The sequence below is a fragment of the Larimichthys crocea genome, chromosome III, assembly GCF_000972845.2.
Source record: "Larimichthys crocea isolate SSNF chromosome III, L_crocea_2.0, whole genome shotgun sequence".
Taxonomy (NCBI): Eukaryota; Metazoa; Chordata; class Actinopteri; family Sciaenidae; genus Larimichthys; species Larimichthys crocea.
In genome coordinates, this window is record NC_040013.1 from 16,267,810 (window position 1) to 16,284,882 (window position 17,073).

General features: G+C 42.4%; 1 protein-coding gene across 4 annotated transcripts; it reads left to right on the top strand.

Moving 5' to 3' along the window:
- The first annotated feature begins 95 nt into the window (after positions 1-95).
- Positions 96-14,170, top strand: ccar1 (cell division cycle and apoptosis regulator 1). 4 transcript variants are annotated; one of them, XM_010744891.3, is made up of 26 exons: positions 96-172; positions 1,229-1,391; positions 1,568-1,743; positions 1,854-1,982; positions 2,173-2,205; positions 2,380-2,576; positions 2,774-2,900; positions 3,116-3,235; positions 4,661-4,853; positions 4,997-5,141; positions 5,223-5,399; positions 5,504-5,729; positions 6,305-6,418; positions 6,762-6,928; positions 7,803-8,013; positions 9,209-9,292; positions 9,377-9,565; positions 9,671-9,862; positions 9,963-10,199; positions 10,291-10,420; positions 10,738-10,826; positions 10,927-11,067; positions 11,182-11,302; positions 11,433-11,615; positions 12,207-12,412; positions 13,114-14,170. In XM_010744891.3, exons 2-26 carry the CDS (start codon positions 1,280-1,282, stop codon positions 13,192-13,194), a joined length of 3,780 nt encoding a protein of 1,259 aa, XP_010743193.3. In that variant the 5' UTR covers positions 96-172; positions 1,229-1,279; the 3' UTR covers positions 13,195-14,170. The 4 variants fall into 4 exon arrangements, with proteins under 4 accessions (XP_010743193.3, XP_010743197.3, XP_019130974.2 ...); XM_010744895.3 differs by having other exon boundaries at positions 5,244-5,399; XM_019275429.2 differs by lacking the exon at positions 3,116-3,235.
- The last annotated feature ends 2,903 nt before the right edge of the window (positions 14,171-17,073 follow it).

Below are 17,073 nucleotides of genomic sequence, written 5' to 3' on the forward strand. Positions count from 1 at the left end.
TTTTTGCTCAAGCACACGGTCACAGAAACATTTAAATGATTGATTTTATTTTACATTTAAATACAGATGAACCACTTTAATTCACTCAGCGTTGCCTTGACCACGCGGATAGGGTACTCCGGATCGCGCATGCGCAGTTTAGGTCTACGTCGGCCGGCGCAGGGAGACAGCGGTAAGCTGTGTTGACAATGTTTTAACCAGAATCTTACCTCGTCTCGTCATCGTTAACATTTAATGCAAACGCGAGCTGCACTCATTAGCTGCACGTAAGGTGTTTGCTGTCGTTAGTGGACGTGTGTTGCTGTGCGTTTTTTTTAAAAACATTGTCCATTAAACGCCAACTGCCAGAGCCAACGGACGTTAACTCAGGCCTCGCTCGCGACAACAATCCAGCACGAGGCTAACCTGGCAACAAAGCTAACGACGAGCAAATGCTAAGTGTTAGCCTCCGTACGCTATCTGCGCTCTGTGTTTGTTTATTTATGCGTTAGCAGCTAAACAGTGGACGTCTTTAATAATAATAATAATAATAACAATAATAAGCCGTGTTAAGTCGAAGCTGCTGTTAGACGTTAAAAACGTTAGCTGAGCTGGCCCACTCACTGTCAGTTAAAGTGGCTAACCGACGTTAGCTCGAGCTGCCGTTGAGCTGGTGCTGTGTCAGCAGTTACTGATCTACAGAGCACTTCAGCAAAGGGTACGAACATTTCACGCTTTCTTCATGTGTAATCTGTTAACTCGACGCAATACATAGCTCATTCAGATTGATTCTTTCTGCCTCTCGCGTTTAAAATATTATAAGCAGCTAAAGTTAAAGGTTGTTTTGGCCTGTTCAGTCTGTGAAAGCCGCCTTCAAATGAACAAATGTGTTTGTCTCAAACAGAAACAATTCACTGGATTCATATTTTGGTTTTGCTTATCCAGGTCTGATGCTGCATTGAGCATTCAGCCCCCCTCATTGTGAGGGGTGTGCAAAAACACACGTAAAATCATATCGTTAGGGCTGGTCAGCACTTTATGGCACAGACTGAATTGTTTTGATACTAAAGAGTAAATGTCCTTGTTATTTGATTTCTAATTTTGATACTTGATGAGTAAATCTAATTTCTATTACCACATTTGACTGTAAATGGACACAGGCTCTCTGCATTGCATAGCATTGCATATGGCTGCCTGCAGTCAATACAGTTATCTTTTAGTATTCATGCTTCTTTGTTTTGTTTTTTAGTGACAAGCATCGGCCTGGTGAGCAGAGACTTTACTTAACCCTGAGTGAGTCATGGCCCAATTCGGGGGACAGAAAAATCCGCCGTGGGCAACTCAATTTGCCGCCACTGCGGTGTCCCAGCCGGGCCACTCGGGACAGTCTCTGGACCTCAACAGCCTGCACTGTGAGTATTTTAACATGTTGTGCTCTTTTTTTAGTTATCTGGATTTTTCTTCTCATTGATCGTACCCCTGCCATGGAAAATCCTGTTCAACATCAACATTCCCCATTCAGTGTTTTCATTCACAGCTCACTGATTTTTTTTTTTTTATTTTTTTTTTTTTTCCCCCCTCTCCCCAGCTCTTGGTGTGCAGCAGCCGTCTCTTCTGGGAGCGTCTCCTTCTGTTTACTCTCAGCAGTCAGCCCTAGCTGCGGTCTCTCTCAGCAACCAGTCTGCAGCAAACTATCAGCTGTCTCAGCAAACTGCTGCCTTGCAGCAGCAAGCTGCAGCAGCTGCCGCCGCAGCACTACAGCAGGTCGGTTAACAGCAAGGAAATCCTATCCCCCATCCCCATCTTGCCACAGTCACATGTAACACTTGTTTAATCGATTACTGTCTCTCCCATTTTGTTTGTGATGTGTTTAGTCTCAGATTAATTCAGCCCTCCAGCAGTATCAGCAACAGCAGCAGCAGCAACAACAGCAACAACAACAGCAGCAACAGCAGCCTCCCCAGCAACCCCCTCAACAACAACTGTACAATGTACCTCATCAGGTAAAACACATCTTAGTTGCTTCAGACAAATAAATGACTTTAGCATTATGTTTCATATATACAGAAGATTTGTCATGGCTTCATTTGTGTCAGGAAAGTAGAAGACTGTAGGTTTGTTTGAGAAAATGAGCACAGGTCATACAGCAGTAAATTTCACTCTTGGCATTTTCTGTTTTCCGTCTTTCATCAGCTTCCACAGCCTCAACAGGCACTGCTTTCTCAGGTAATGTGCAAAAACACACATAAAACCATATCGTTAGAGCTGGTCAGCACTTTATGGCACAGACTGAATTGTTTTAATACTAAAGAGTATTGAAAAATGTCCTTATTTGATTTCTAATTTTGATACTTGATGAGTAAATCTCATCTCACCCTCCTTCCTTTTCCTGATCCTCAGCCCCCCGTTGCCTTGCCCACCAGCTTAAGCCTGTCCAACCCCCAGCAGACAGCCCAGATTACCGTGTCCTACCCAACACCGCGTTCAAGCCACCAACAGCAGACACAACCACAGAAGCAGCGAGTCTTCACTGGTGTCGTCAACAAGCTACATGACACATTTGGCTTTGTAGATGAAGATGTCTTCTTTCAGCTAAGGTGAAAGAGAGTTTGGTCCTTGGTATCTCTCAGACCGTTAATTGTGCACATAAGTGCTTTGGTAGAATAAGTTCAGCGCTCTCTGTTTCTTATGCCAGCGTTACCCTGTCGTTGTCATTTCACAAGCATTTAAACTGATGTGACCTGACATGTATAAATGTTCAGAGATGTCTGAATGCACTTTTGTATCTCTTCAGTGCTGTGAAGGGGAAGACTCCTCAGGTGGGTGACAGGGTCCTAGTGGAAGCTGTGTACAACCCGAACATGCCCTTCAAGTGGAACGCCCAGCGCATCCAGACCTTACCTCAGCTAGCAAACCAGTCGGTAAGAACACTCGGTCACACAGAAAAGAGAAGAGAGATTTGGACACCCAAAAGTGAGATCTACAGTTTCATTTTGAATCTTGGACAATTCACCCAGCTTAGTCTAAGGAGAGTCCTGAAGTATTTAAGTGTTATGTTATTTTTTTCTCCCAGATTTGATCTTTTCCCTGTACCTCTCTGTCTTTTATTGACTGTTGTGTTCTCAATCCCTCCTAGCATCAGCAGCAGCCTCAGCCTTTACCTCAAGCTTCCCCACAGCTCGGCAACCTATACAATGAGCCAGGGATGCAGCTGCGCTACTCAGACATGCACACCACTGCGGACAACAGACAAAATGTAACCCCCTAGCCCTGATCACACACCTTTTTTCCTCCTCATTTTTCTGTTTCCTGGCTTTGTTGCTCAATCTATTTATGGTGAACACTTATTCTTAACTGCATTTTTGTTTGTTCTTTTAGTTTGCTGCCGTTACCCAATGGATAGGACAATATTTTTCTAGTGGTTTAACAATACCTTTTTTATTTTAAGGAATGTTAATTTGTGTTACAGAGATTAAAAAATAAAAATAAAACCATTGTTTCATCATAACAATCCTTTTGGTAGATTACAGACGTTTATTCCAGGATTTATATTTATATAGATAACTATGTTTTGTTTGGAGAACAAACCAATGATCCTTGAGCTGTTGCTTTTGTTCCAGAGGTGTTTTGGGATTCTTTTTAATATTTAAATCAGTAAATCTCTTTACAGCGGACATTGCAGATGACAGGGACTTGAAGAAAAGCTGCTAAAATATGAATATCTTGAACAATTTCCATCGTGAAACAAGCATTTGTTTAACCATGTAGAACTGGTTGACAGTATATTGTAGCTGTGCCTCAATTCAGAGATCTTGAAAATACATTTAGAGGTTGTGTTGGATTACAGTAATCTTTGTTATGAAGATTTTAAGTATCACTTAAATCAGTTGCATCCGTGCCTTAAGACTTTGGGGTATATATTTCCATAATGGTCTTTATATCTGAGTTAATATTTCTGCAGATGGTTGCAGTGTGGCCTTTTGGTTTACTCTTCTTCAGGCAGCGGCCTAGATTTGATCTCGGAGTAATCTTTTCCATGGAAAGTGCTGAGCTGAACTTGTTTGCTCACCAAACACATCAAATATCAGCATCAGTTGCTGCTTAATCCTAAATGTTGTTACTTTCAGCACATGATTGATAAAAGCTTAACTGGTCATACTTTCTTACAGTCTTGACTACACCCAATTGAGTACACACCAGGCTTGAAACTCAAAATGTTGTCTACCTCCAGTATTATTAACCTCAGCCAGTGTTGCTGACTGTCAGCCAGTGATCAATGAATTGATATCTCTTTGAGAATGTACCTTTTTATAACCATCATCAAACGTTGCCTCTTATTTTCTTCAAAGGTTTGATAAACGTATAAAAGTTTGTTTTTTGCTTCAAACAGGGCAAAACCTGGATTATTACTTTTGTTAGATTCTACTGGCGGCGTCCTGTATTAAAACTAAACTGAACCAGACTCTCTGGGTTGAGATTTTGTTTCACACCAGGTATTCTTTCATTCGAGCAGACATTCAGACCCTTTCCCAGCTTCTTTCTTTCAAGCAGCCAACGATCAAGTTTTTGTACAGTTCATCTTATTTGTTGAGCAGTCATTTGGCATGATAAGTGAAAGATTGTTTCAGGTCTGCCTTTGAAAATATGCTGACCTCCTTTTATCCATCCTTTTTTTTTCTAGAGCCAGCCTCAACCTCCTAACATGATGAAGGCAGCCCCCACCATGCTACAGTCACTACCTCCCCCAAACACGTTCAGTGTTCCAGCCCAGGGTCCTCCTCCTTCCCTCCTGCAGGCCCAGCTGTCTGCTGCCTCTCTGGCCCCTCTCCTCCAAAACCCTCCCCAGCCTCTGCTACCACAGCCTCCACCCAAAGGTAAAATACTTGTCAGAGAAATTACATTGATTTAGTGCTTAATATGGAAAAGTGAAGCTCACCACCATCTCTGTAGGTGTTGTAGCTGGTATGTTAAGTGGTTTAAACAAGCAGCTGCTTCACAATATTCCCCTTGTCTCTAGATGTATTTCCCGGTGGTCTGCTTCAGCCCCCTGTGAGAATGATGCCACAGCCGCAACCTGTCCGACGGATTGAGCCCCCGCCTCGTTTCCCCAGTCGCAATGATCGAGGCCCTGAGCTCATCCTCAGGACTAAAGAGGAACGCAGGTGAGATGACGATAGTTATTACCTGAGATAATCGGATATTTGTCACTAAAGTATGAAATATGCATGAGTGATTCATCTTAGTGTTTTCCCTCAATTTTTCAGTCGAGACAGAGACCGTGAGCGGAGACGGTCAAGAGAACGTTCACCCGCACGCAAACGTTCCAGAGATCGCTCTCCCAGACGTGACCGTTCACCTCGGCGGCCTCGCAGGGTGGTTCCTCGCTACACTGTCCAGTTTTCTAAGTTCAGCTTAGATGGGTAAGTACAATGTTTTCAGTAGAAACCGATCACTTTGTTCACAAGTGTTGTACTCTCCAAGTTTGTGTTGCAAAGGTCTTAACTGTCCCATGTCGGTTTTTCAGCTCCAGCTGTGACATGATGGAGCTAAGAAGGCGCTATCAGAGCCTCTACATTCCCAGCGACTTCTTTGATGCCGTCTTCACCTGGGTCGATGCCTTCCCTCTAACGAGACCTTTCCAGTTTAGTAACGCCTGTAACTTCCACATCTTGCATAAAGAGGTAGATCCTCTAGTGAAGAATACAGCCGTGCTGGATCCTCCTGATGCCAACCACACCTACAGCGCTAAGGTATCACTGTCAATGATAAATACATTGCGTGTGTGTCTTTCATATTTATGAAGATGCTGTGAACAGCCAGAAAAGTCAAGTCACAAAATGACCCACCCCACCTCAAAATGTCAGTCCTGTTTGAAACTTCAGCACTCATTGATCAGAAGAGCAACTGGTGTCTTTGTTTATAGTGCAGCCGCACAAACAGACTCGCTCTGTCCTTAATAATTACAGCTGCGGTCTGATTTATTGCTGCACATTGTGCGAGAACAGCAGGACACAGTAAAACCCGTTAACTTGGTGAGGAGTTGGAGGTCTGCAGCCTGTTGCCTGCAACACTTCATCTAACAGCTCATTGTGGCTGCTGCTCCTTGCCAACATTTGAAGGGATCCACTGAAGAAGTACAGACTGAAAATATAGTCTTGGGTTGTAAATTTTATGAGCAGTCACATGTTTCAGTTCCTCACCCTTTAATGTGAAGCAGTAGGAAATGTAGTACTGGTTACATTAGCAGCAATTTGAATCCACTGTGCTGGGTTTGAATGAATAATTTTAAGGTTTGTAACATTAATGCCATCTCTTTGTGTTTCAGGTGATGCTACTGGCTAACCCCAGTATAGAGGAGCTCTATCACAAGTCCTGTGCGCTGGCAGAGGACACACAGGAAGTCAAAGACTCCTTCCAACATCCTGCTAGACTCATTAAGGTACATTACACACACTTTACATACATATCTGTACCATGTGCATGAGCTGACAATGATGTAATGGTCCTATTCCATTGCTGAGTACTCACAATGTGGAAGAGTCTTAACTGAAGTTGGCTTGTTTCTTCTCTTTTGGTTGTGGATCCTCAGAGGTATGATTATTTGAACATGTGTCTGACCCTTTTGTCGTTCTTTCTGTCTCTATCTTTATTTCTCTCCTTTTTTTTTTTGCTCTTCCCATTTCCCACACCCATTATCCACAATGTCATTCCATTTTCCATCTAACCTTTTTCTTCTCTGTGGCTCTTCTCTGTACCCGTCTGTCTTTTATTTCCTTTTTTAGTTTTTGGTGGGAATGAGAGGTAAAGATGAGGCCATGGCCATTGGTGGTCACTGGTCTCCCTCTCTGGATGGAGCTGACCCAGAGAGGGATCCTTCAGTCCTTATAAAGACAGCCATACGCTGTTGCAAGGCACTCACAGGCATAGACCTTAGTCTGTGCACTCAGTGGTAAGAGCTTTTATTCTCATCAGTATTTATGTATTTATATATGTTGTTTCTGTTTTGAACATGTTAACTCTGCCGATATCAAATTCCTAAATTGAGTAACTATAACATGCTGCATAATGTTACTGCCTCTATACTAAACCTCATCCTGGACGTGTTGGGTGAATTTTTTTGTTTCCTTTTTTATATTAATGATTATTGTGTCGTTAATTTGCTACCTGTTATTTACTATTATTTTTTTATTGTGTTTGTGCAATGTTCTTTTTGGGCTTTTTGTGTATTGTCGCCTTGGCGCTCTCTTTCTGTCACACTCTCTATACATACATATTTATATATATGCATATTTCATTGTGGTGAGAAACCAATCGCATGGACTGTGGCTGGAAGCAGTAGCCTGGACCAGAAGACACTGTCATTACTTTGTTTTTGTTTTGATTTTTCTGTCTGTCCTCTTTGTTAAATATCTTACATATTTAACTGGCTTTCACTGTCCTGTTGATTCTGTCTCTCTTCGCACAACCCTAATGTAGTGCGTTAAGTGTATCCTAGGTTAAATGCAGAGCGCTCATCCATAATTGGCTGAAGCTATAATGGGGATGAATTTTGGGGGGTGTGATTTTTATCTTATGTGAATGTCTGTCAACTTTCTCAAAATGGCTGCCGTAACCTGTGACAACAGTTGGAGAGCTGCAGACTGGGTCCATTTGTCTATGCTGTGTGTTGTGTGGGAGAAGGGTCACTGTAATGATGTGTACAATTATTCAGTGACCTCATGGGAGGGAGTAGCTGTAGAAGGCTCGCCCTAGCAAGGCTTGCTTTTTATACTGTGCCCTGACCAGAATGTTTCTTTCCAATGCACCTTCTTCCTTTGCGACAGGTATCGTTTTGCAGAGATTCGCTATCATCGGCCGGAGGAGACACACAAGGGGCGGACTGTCCCTGCTCATGTGGAGACAGTGGTTTTGTTTCTTCCGGATGTTTGGCATTGTCTTCCTACCCGCTCAGAGTGGGAGGTGCTGTCACGGCGACTCCGGGAGCAGCTGGCTGAGAAGCTGTCGGCCGAGCGAAAGGAGGCGGATGGAGAACAGGCACTGAACCGCTAATCCCTCTCTTCTCATTTCCGCTTCTCACAGGAAGGCACAGGAATTACAAAAAAAACAAACAAACCCCAGATACACAACCAGACACAAAGCACACCTCACCATCCACGCACACAGACACGAACACAGGCAGATTATTGTTCCACCAAACCTCACCTAGGCTTCTTCTGTTTACTCCTCCACCTGTCCCCTTCTCCTATGCTCCAACTCCTCCATTCCTCCATCAGCATATCCACCTTCCCTCACATCCAGCAGACACATACAGTGGAAGCAGTGAGACTAGGTTGTGTTGTGTAGGCCCTAAACGCAACTGATAAAACAGCTTCCAGCACCTCAAACGCCTCATGATGGGTACTAATTTGGGTCTAATCATTCATAATAATCCTGGCATTTTGTTGTGCATCGATACTTGCTTAAGCTGGTTTTAATTTGGGTGCCTGCAAATAATTTAGCTCTCAAATAGTTTCTCAAATTTGAGCCAGTGGTGATCTTTGCTTTTTGTAACACTGGAATCTGAAATGTTTCTCTCACGCTGGAATCTGTGGAGTCAGTTGCATGTAAATAATGTGTTTGTTGTAGAAATGTGTGTTTCTATATGATTTTTTTTTTTACATCGATTTGATATTGCCTGACTTTGAAAAGAGAACTTCCCCTAAGTCCTGTTTGTCTGTTCTTGTTGTTGGATTCTACATTCTCGTTTGGACTATATGTAGAATTTGGTTTTTCCAGGGCAGTTGGTTGGACAGATGGCTGACGTAGGTGTATAAAGCACATAAATGGCAATACCCGATACCCCAGTCATAGACCATGGTAGGGCCACCCTATCCTCACTCCATTTGGAGACCAGCTTCAGTTCACCTGATGTACCTACACACCTTTTGGACACCCTCTCATTGATTTTTACCTTTTTTTTGTGTTCCACAGATTGATTGATTGGCAGCTGGGGGGCATTTCTGTTGGTTTTTTATAAGAGCTAGAGAGCTTCCCTGTGTACGCTTCAGTAGCAGTGGACTTAAACACAGTCGAGAGCTCACTAGGACGAGACAATGAAAGACAGATGTGACCTTGCTTCTTGCACGGATCAACTTTAAAGTTCACTCAGGCCTCGAGTGGTGCACTGACTGTTTGCTATCCCACCTCTTTCTCTCTCTGCCTGTCTCTATCTTAATGATTTCCTGTCAAGGAGGAAGAGGAGAAGGAGGACGGCGAATCAAAGGACGTTAGTACTCCCACTCACTGGGCTAAACTTGACCCGAAATCAATGAAGGTAAGGTTCGAGGAGAAAGTCTCTGCATCCTGCATCTTTGGACCTATAAAATGTTAAATATGTATTTCCCACATTTCCCTGTAGGTAAACGACCTGCGCAAGGAGCTTGATTGTCGCTCTCTAAGCTCTAAAGGGTTAAAGTCGCAGCTTATCGCTCGCCTCACCAAGCAGCTGAAGGTGGAGGAGCAGGTAGAGGAGTCCAAGGAACCAGAGAAACCAGAGAGCAAAATTCCTGAAGAAGAGGAGCCATCTCGCACCGAGGAAGACCGAGAGGTACACTTGATTTTATCAATTAAGTTTAGTAGTGACAGTTTTGTTAATGTGGGTGTGTCCTTGTGTAGATAACGTTCCTCTAACTGAAGTGTTCTTCTTTGTTAGGAGGAGGAAAGGAAGAGACAGGAGGAGCTTGAGCGCCAGCGGAGAGAAAGGCGCTACATCCTCCCTGATGAGCCTACCATCATCGTACACCCCAACTGGGCAGCCAAGAATGGCAAATTTGACTGCAGTGTCATGTCCCTGAGTGTGCTGCTGGACTACAGGCTGGAGGACAACAAGGAGCACTCTTTTGAGGTGAGAATCACTGGTTCCAGCATTTGTTTTATGATGTGCACATGTACTTTAGCAACATACATGAACATCAACTGAATCTGTTTAATGTGTCACAAACCAGGTTTCCCTCTTCGCTGAGCTGTTTAACGAAATGCTCCAGAGAGACTTTGGCTACCGCATATATAAAACCCTCGCTGCTTTTCCCGCCAAAGACGAGAAGAAGGAAAAGGAGAAGAAGGCCAAAAAGGACGCGGAAAAGAAGGAGGCTGAAAAACGCGAAATAAAGAAGGAAAAAGAAGATGAGACTGAAGAGCCAGCAGGAAAAAAGACCAAAGAGGATGAGGAGGAGAAGAAGAAGGCAAGCCTCTTTAAAAATAACAACATATCTGGTCACTTTGATTTGCTCAACATGTGTTTTCATGCGGTTTGTGACTTGTGTTTTTAACCAGAGCGATGAAAAATCTGTGAAAAAGGAGGCGTCTCGAGACGAAGAGGAGAACGAAGATGACGGCAGCACAGCTAATGCTGAGGAATATGACCCTATGGAGGCTGAAGATGCAGATGATGACGATGATGATGGTACAGCACTCTCTTTTTTTCTTGAAATAGATTCCAAGAGATTCTTTTTGAATTCCCCGCACTGTGATTTGGTCATTGATGAGAAATCATGCACCACGCTGAACCTGTGATGGAAAACACTTCCACTTTTTCTGAGACCTTAAGTGAGGGAAAACACTGCTTTATTTATTTACGTAGATATTTAATGTATCTATCTATACATATGTATAGATAGATACATATGTCTTTTTTGTGTTTGCTCTGATTAAAAGCAAAAGGAATAATGAACAAATATTGGCACTTTTTCTTTTTTCACTTTCCAACTTGATTTTTCTCAGACAAGGACGATGACGACTCAAATGACAGAGACAGGAAAGACCGGAAAGATGACCGCAAGTCGTCAAAAGAGAGGTCCTCTAAAGACAAGGTCGGCTGCTTATTGTTGTAGTCATATATTTTATTATTAAGAAATCTGTGTAGTCTGAAGGTGGTTGTTGGTATGAATGTGGTGGTTGTTGTTGAACCAGGAGAAGAAGCAAATGGTCACACACAACAAGGAGCTGCTGATGGCGTTTGTCTACTTTGACCAGAGCCACTGTGGCTATTTGCTGGAGAGAGACTTGGAGGAGATCTTGTACACGCTGGGACTCCACCTTTCTCGTGCTCAGGTGAACACACACAAACCTAATCATGCCCATAGTTTGTATCTGGATCTGTTCCCTCTTTACTCACTCACTGCTTTCCTGCTGATGTTTTTTCCTTTTCTCTCTCGATGTTTGCAGATAAAGAAGCTTTTGAATAAACCGGTGGTTCGAGAGTCGTGTTACTATCGTAAACTGACAGACCGGGGAAAGGATGAGCCTGTCCCTTCCTTTAATGAAGCCCAGATAGAAAACCTCATAGGTGAGCTGACGCAGGTCTTTATAGTTGAAACTGTTTTCCATCAGTGTTTTGTGTCAGTGTTTCATAAATTGAAACAGACAACTGCTGTAGCTGATTTCTTCTTCTCTCTCTTTTTTTTTTTTTTTGTCAGGTAACCGAGGACTACTTCCTACTCCAAAAGCTCGTGCTCAGTCAGAGGCCAGCGAGTCCGGTAATCTGATCGTGTATAATGGAGCCATGGTCGACATCGGCAGCATGATGCAGAAACTGGAGAAGAGTGAGAAATCAAGAGAGGAAATAGAGCAGAAGCTCATGGTGCAGGACGCCAAAATGGGTATGATTTGAATTCTGTTATACTGTGTGTGTGTGTTATCTTTGCAAATAATGTTGTAATCGCGTGAGCTGCAGGCTACACTCTGTGTCAGTAGTCCATCTGGACAATGATCTGGCTCAATTTGAGCTTTGCTACAAAGAAGCCCAGTCTCACATCATTCAGCATTCATCCTCCTGTGATTGTTGACATGTTTGACTGGCACATTGCTCCAAACCGCCACATACAAAGCATTCAGCAATGTTGTTTTTCATTTAGTGGTGAATAAAACAGCTACAAGGTTCTGTACAGACCCACAGTAAAGAAGAATTAACAGACTAAACCAGGAGAGGAAATGTGTCAGTCATTGCTAATAGTGTTGCACAATGTAGTAATGGATATTTCCAGTATTATGGGGCTTAAAAAACACGTTGTCGTGAGATGTAGTACATATAGTAGCTTATAGAACTGAAAATTAAATTGCAGACCATTGTTTTCCAAATGATGTTAATAGTGAAGTTTGAGTAGTATCAAGGTGTAGCTTGCCTCTCGATGCTCACTGTGTTTCACTCTAATCCTCCGTCTGACTTTGTTGTTACGTCCATTCATTTCCAGAGGAAGACGCTAAGGCGAAAGCACAGTTGGAGCAGGCCAACAAAGCCTTGTCTAAGGAGCTGGACGAGGTGAAAAGCACTCTGAGCCAAACTGAGCAGAGTCTGAAGGCTGCAGAGGAGCAGAAGACGATGTACCACGACCACATGAGCAAAACGTCCAGCACCTTGATGTCCACCGTCAAAGGACTCATGGCTGTGCTGAAAAAGGTGAACTCTCGCTATAACAAACTAGCTATTTTAATTCATTTTTAATTTGAGGCAGGAAGTCAGAAGTAAAGTTTAAATTCATTTTCTTTTTTTAAAAAAGCCTTGCAAAGCTTTTTCCTTTTTGGACACTGGTTTATTTCTGTTGGTGCTCAAAGAAGATCAGAAGCTTAAAACTCCGCAGCAGTGACATCTGCTGACTTGCAAAACGTACAGCAGTCTTTTGAGACGGGCTGAAGCACTTTGAATAGTTCTCGTCTGACACGTAAGCCACAGAAGTCCATGAAGCCTGAGTGCCAGTAATACATTTTAAGGGACGGCATTAAATATAGATGTTATCGTGCACAACGTTACAGTAAAGTGTCCAAAAAGCCTCAAATAATGATATAAAAATAATATGCACCTTATTAGTGTGGTATAGATCCAGTGTCCACTGTGAGCTCTCAGACGTCATTGTTTATTTAGGTAACGTGTCATATGAGTCGCGTGTGATGTGATATGAGAGAGATTCATTAACCTGTTTCTTTTATTACATTTTTATCAGATAGAAATGTTCAATCACATGGTTTTTCTTCATTTAACACAAGCTTTGATACAGTCTAGTCAAACTGTCCGTAACGGGACAAACACAAACTTCGAAGCTTCATCTCAACGCAAAAGTCACCATGATGCTACATCTGCTGATCATCTACTTTCTCTTTCAGGATGAAGAAGTAGACGAGTCTGGCGATGAAGTCAGTGGCGATCACCTCCGGACGCCTCAAACAAACGGCGCTGATGAATGAGCGACACATTAATTGATTAATGAAGCTAATCTGTAACACGATTATCTCAAACAATGTAAATATTCACTAATCAAACATAATTGGATTGTTTTTATTTGGACCAATTGTCTCCCAGGTACATGTATAAATTAATTGAAGAATTAGTTCCCTTGTGTTGATAATAGATCTGTTTCTGAGTTCCTTTTCTTGCCTAGACAAATGTTGGCAAAACTTTGGAATGGTTATTTTCATAGTTCTAAGTAAATTAAGTTGCTAACATTTCATTTTGCCATTGCTTTAGCTTTGTTATGGCCAATAAAATGCCACACTGTAGATTTAAATGCCAGTACGTGTGAGTTGTACCTTTTCTTTGTTTGTTTTTTTTCTAATGAGCAATAATGATGCTATTTATGTGCGAGAGAATTCATAAAAAAAAAAAAAACTATATTTAAAATACTAATTTTGGAAGGAACTGGGTGGGACGGGGCTCTACGTGGTTCAGACAGACTTTGTAAATCGTCCTAATCTCCGGTTTAACCACGACTGTGTTCAATAAACGCCTTCAGGTTGTAGTTCTGTTTATTTTGCTTTGTTTCAAACACATGGCTATGCATCGTTCTCGCCTCCCTTGGACCTTTTTGCTGTCGGCACATCGTGACTGTATCCACTGACTGCTGCACTGCCAGTTACAGATTTTCATGTTTTACTGTGACAAGCGTCTTGTCTTGTATTCTGACATAAAAAAAGAATCTACACAGGAACCAAAAGATAAGCTCGATGAATGTGTGTTTTCTTCTGAAGGAATATCTGTGTTGCAAAGAGACATGAACATTTTTGAAATCCACATCTGAACTGTGTGTGTGCGTTGGTTTGGGTCGTTCTAGAAAGGAGGCACAATTACATTCAGATGTGCTCCAAAGCAGGCAATTTTATTTTTCTATTGAAAATGTACTATGGATGTGTTGTGCAAGAGTAAAGTGGTTCATTTTAACACTAAGGTGTCTCCAGTTTTTTTACCATGTACTGATTGACATCACTTACTTAATCCACTCAGACACTGCACAGCTGTACACAAGTATTTGTTAACGCAGCCTCAAGCGAGTGCCACAACACAACACACAGCAGCCAGATAATATTACCAACTAGTTCAACAGCAAGAAGCCCAGCTCATCTTTTATTTCACAAAGCTCACTCCCAGATTCACTCTTGTTGCTCAGTCACTTTCTCCTGGCTTTGATGCTAAGGCCCAGTGTCACTCCCCTGTCAGTTATTTTAGAAAGCTTACATTATGGGGCTTTGAGGGGGAGAAAAAAATCATTGCACATTTCAATGGAAGATATCAGGTTTAACCTCTTGGAGAGTGTTAGCAGATATTTTATTACACGTTCAGCAGTGTCATCATTCAGACTCCTCCAGCTGCCGGAGAAAATGTGGCTCCCAGGAAGTGAACCAGTATCACCTTTTCTGTGCCTGTCTAAATGTAAATGTGAGATCTACACAGAGTTAGTCACGATATTTGGCCGAAAGTTTGTTTTTAATCGAGAAGAACTTCTCTTTTTTTTCAGGGTTCTTTTGGTTCTTCATACACCATCTAGAAATATTAGAAGAAAAATCTGTTTGGTTCATCGAGTGTAGCTGCTAGAAAAGCAATTACAAAGAACTGACTTAAACCAGACAGCTCGTCTACGGAGGAATGGAGTGATATTATTGATGGAATATTTGTAATAGAAAGAATCACCTTTTCTGTGAGACTACAGAAAATGCCACTCTTTTTTTCTCTTCTTAACTTATTGCTGCTGTTAAATGGAAACACTCCATTTTTGTTTGTTTTATAAAGATTTGTAAGATGGATCATTGTGTCAAGTGCTGATAACATGATTGAAAAATTAGCTGATTTAATTCATAAAAATTAAATGTTATCTCTGCTTTTGTGCTTTACGAGGCACCAGACAAATGTACATGGAGTCATACTGTTTGCATTCATTCATCTAACTTCATTAGTTTACAAACCTACAAATAAAACTAGATATTTTCTAAATTAGTATTAATCTGCCACCAGCTGTACAGTATGTTTCAGTCGGTTGTTCTGTTGCTATAACAAGCCACCATTTTGTCAGATCTCCTTCAAGCGAATAACTGACAGGCCAGATATTTTATCTCATCCCCAAACGCCCTTGTTGGAACATTATCTCCTTTTATTAGAGCCACTCTTGTTACCGCTAACCAAGCTGGTCACTATAGTAGCTGTTGGGTTAACTTGTATATTTTACTCTGCGTGCCTGTTTCCTACATGAGTGGCTCATGTTGTTCATCCTATGAGAACTTAATCTTGACCTGTCACTGGTGATCCTTTATTTTCTTCCTATTGGACACCATTTATCAGGAACAGTATCCCTGTGGCTCGAGACAGATAGAGAGATTATTGGGTGTGACCGGACACAGTTTGGACGTGGAATATTAATTATCCAGCATTTTGTCATTGAGTTTGTCTGAGGAACAGGGAGAGTCCTGCTTCACAGCCTCTTGTAGATCACGTACCTTTGAAGCTTTTGTTTCCTGAGGTGTCTCTTTTATGTCTTTGAGACGCTGGACTTCTCTGACCTCCTGTTGATGTAATTCTAGGTTTGTTTCCTCTCCCACCACTCCCTTCATGAGCAAACACACTTCACACTCCTCGCTTCTGGACACTGTCTGTCTGTCTTTCAAAGATTAAACAGACACTGTCACTGGAAGTCTACTCTATCATACCTCACTGCCCGTGTCTTGATTTCTTTATTTATACACTTATTTTAGTGCTTTGTGCCCCGTTAACTGCCTGTGGAGGTGCTGAAGCTGTCGAACCGGCTGCTGAATCTGTTCCCACCAAGAACGAGACCTAGTTCATATAAATAAAAAAAAACTTGACTTCCTTTACTAGGAAACATCCCTGTCTGTTTCCAGCAGCTTGTCTGTGTCATTTCCTAGAGAACAATGACTATCTGTCACCTAGTACTTTGGTTATGTGGCTACTTTTGTCCGGGTGTCGTGCTCTGAATACTTGACAAACAAACCTCATTTGTCCCCTGAGGAACCACATGCACACTCCTCGCCCCTCAAACCCATGTAGCAGCTGTGTTTGAGTGTGTGTGTGTGAGTGAGAGGAAGGTTTTGCACTTGGATGTGCATGCATATGCGTATGCATGCACATGAGATGTGTGAAATTAGACCCCACCACAGAGAGCAAGGCAGGTAACCCCACTCCAGGACTGCAACAGAAGGCTTTTGTGGCCACTTCCCCGCCCCTCCTCTTTAACCCCCCCGTTCCTGGTATCAAAGAGCTGTTGCACTCACAGGCCTGCTGACAATCAGCCCGTTTCAATGCAGGGCCGGAGTTTCCAGGGTGGGGGCAGACGGGGTTAGTAAAAAGGGAGTTTGGTTTGGTAACTGATCACGTTGCCATTTTCACCCCCTCCACTGATCCTTACTTCTCATGTAAATCAGACATCTGAAGTCTTTGGGTGCGGTTATGGAGCATGTCTAGATACATTATGACGTTACACTGCTCTCATTGTTAGTTTAACTAATTCTTTTCCATGTGCTTGTTTGTGTTGATTTGTCCTGTACACGTGACATCCATTGCACGTCTGTCCGTCCTGGGAGAGGGATCCCTCCTCTGTGGCTCTTCCTGAGGTTTCTTCCACATTTTTTTCCCTGTTAAAAGGGTTTTTGTGGGCAAGTTTTTCCTCACTCGAACCGAGGGTCTAAGGACAGAGGGTGTCACTCCCTGTACAGATTGTAAAGCCCTCTGAGGCAAATGTACTTTGTGACTTTGGGCTATACAAATAAAATTGATTTGATTTGATTTGATTTGTAGATGTGTTTAAATCCTCCTCCCCCTCTCCATCGTCAGCACAAATAACT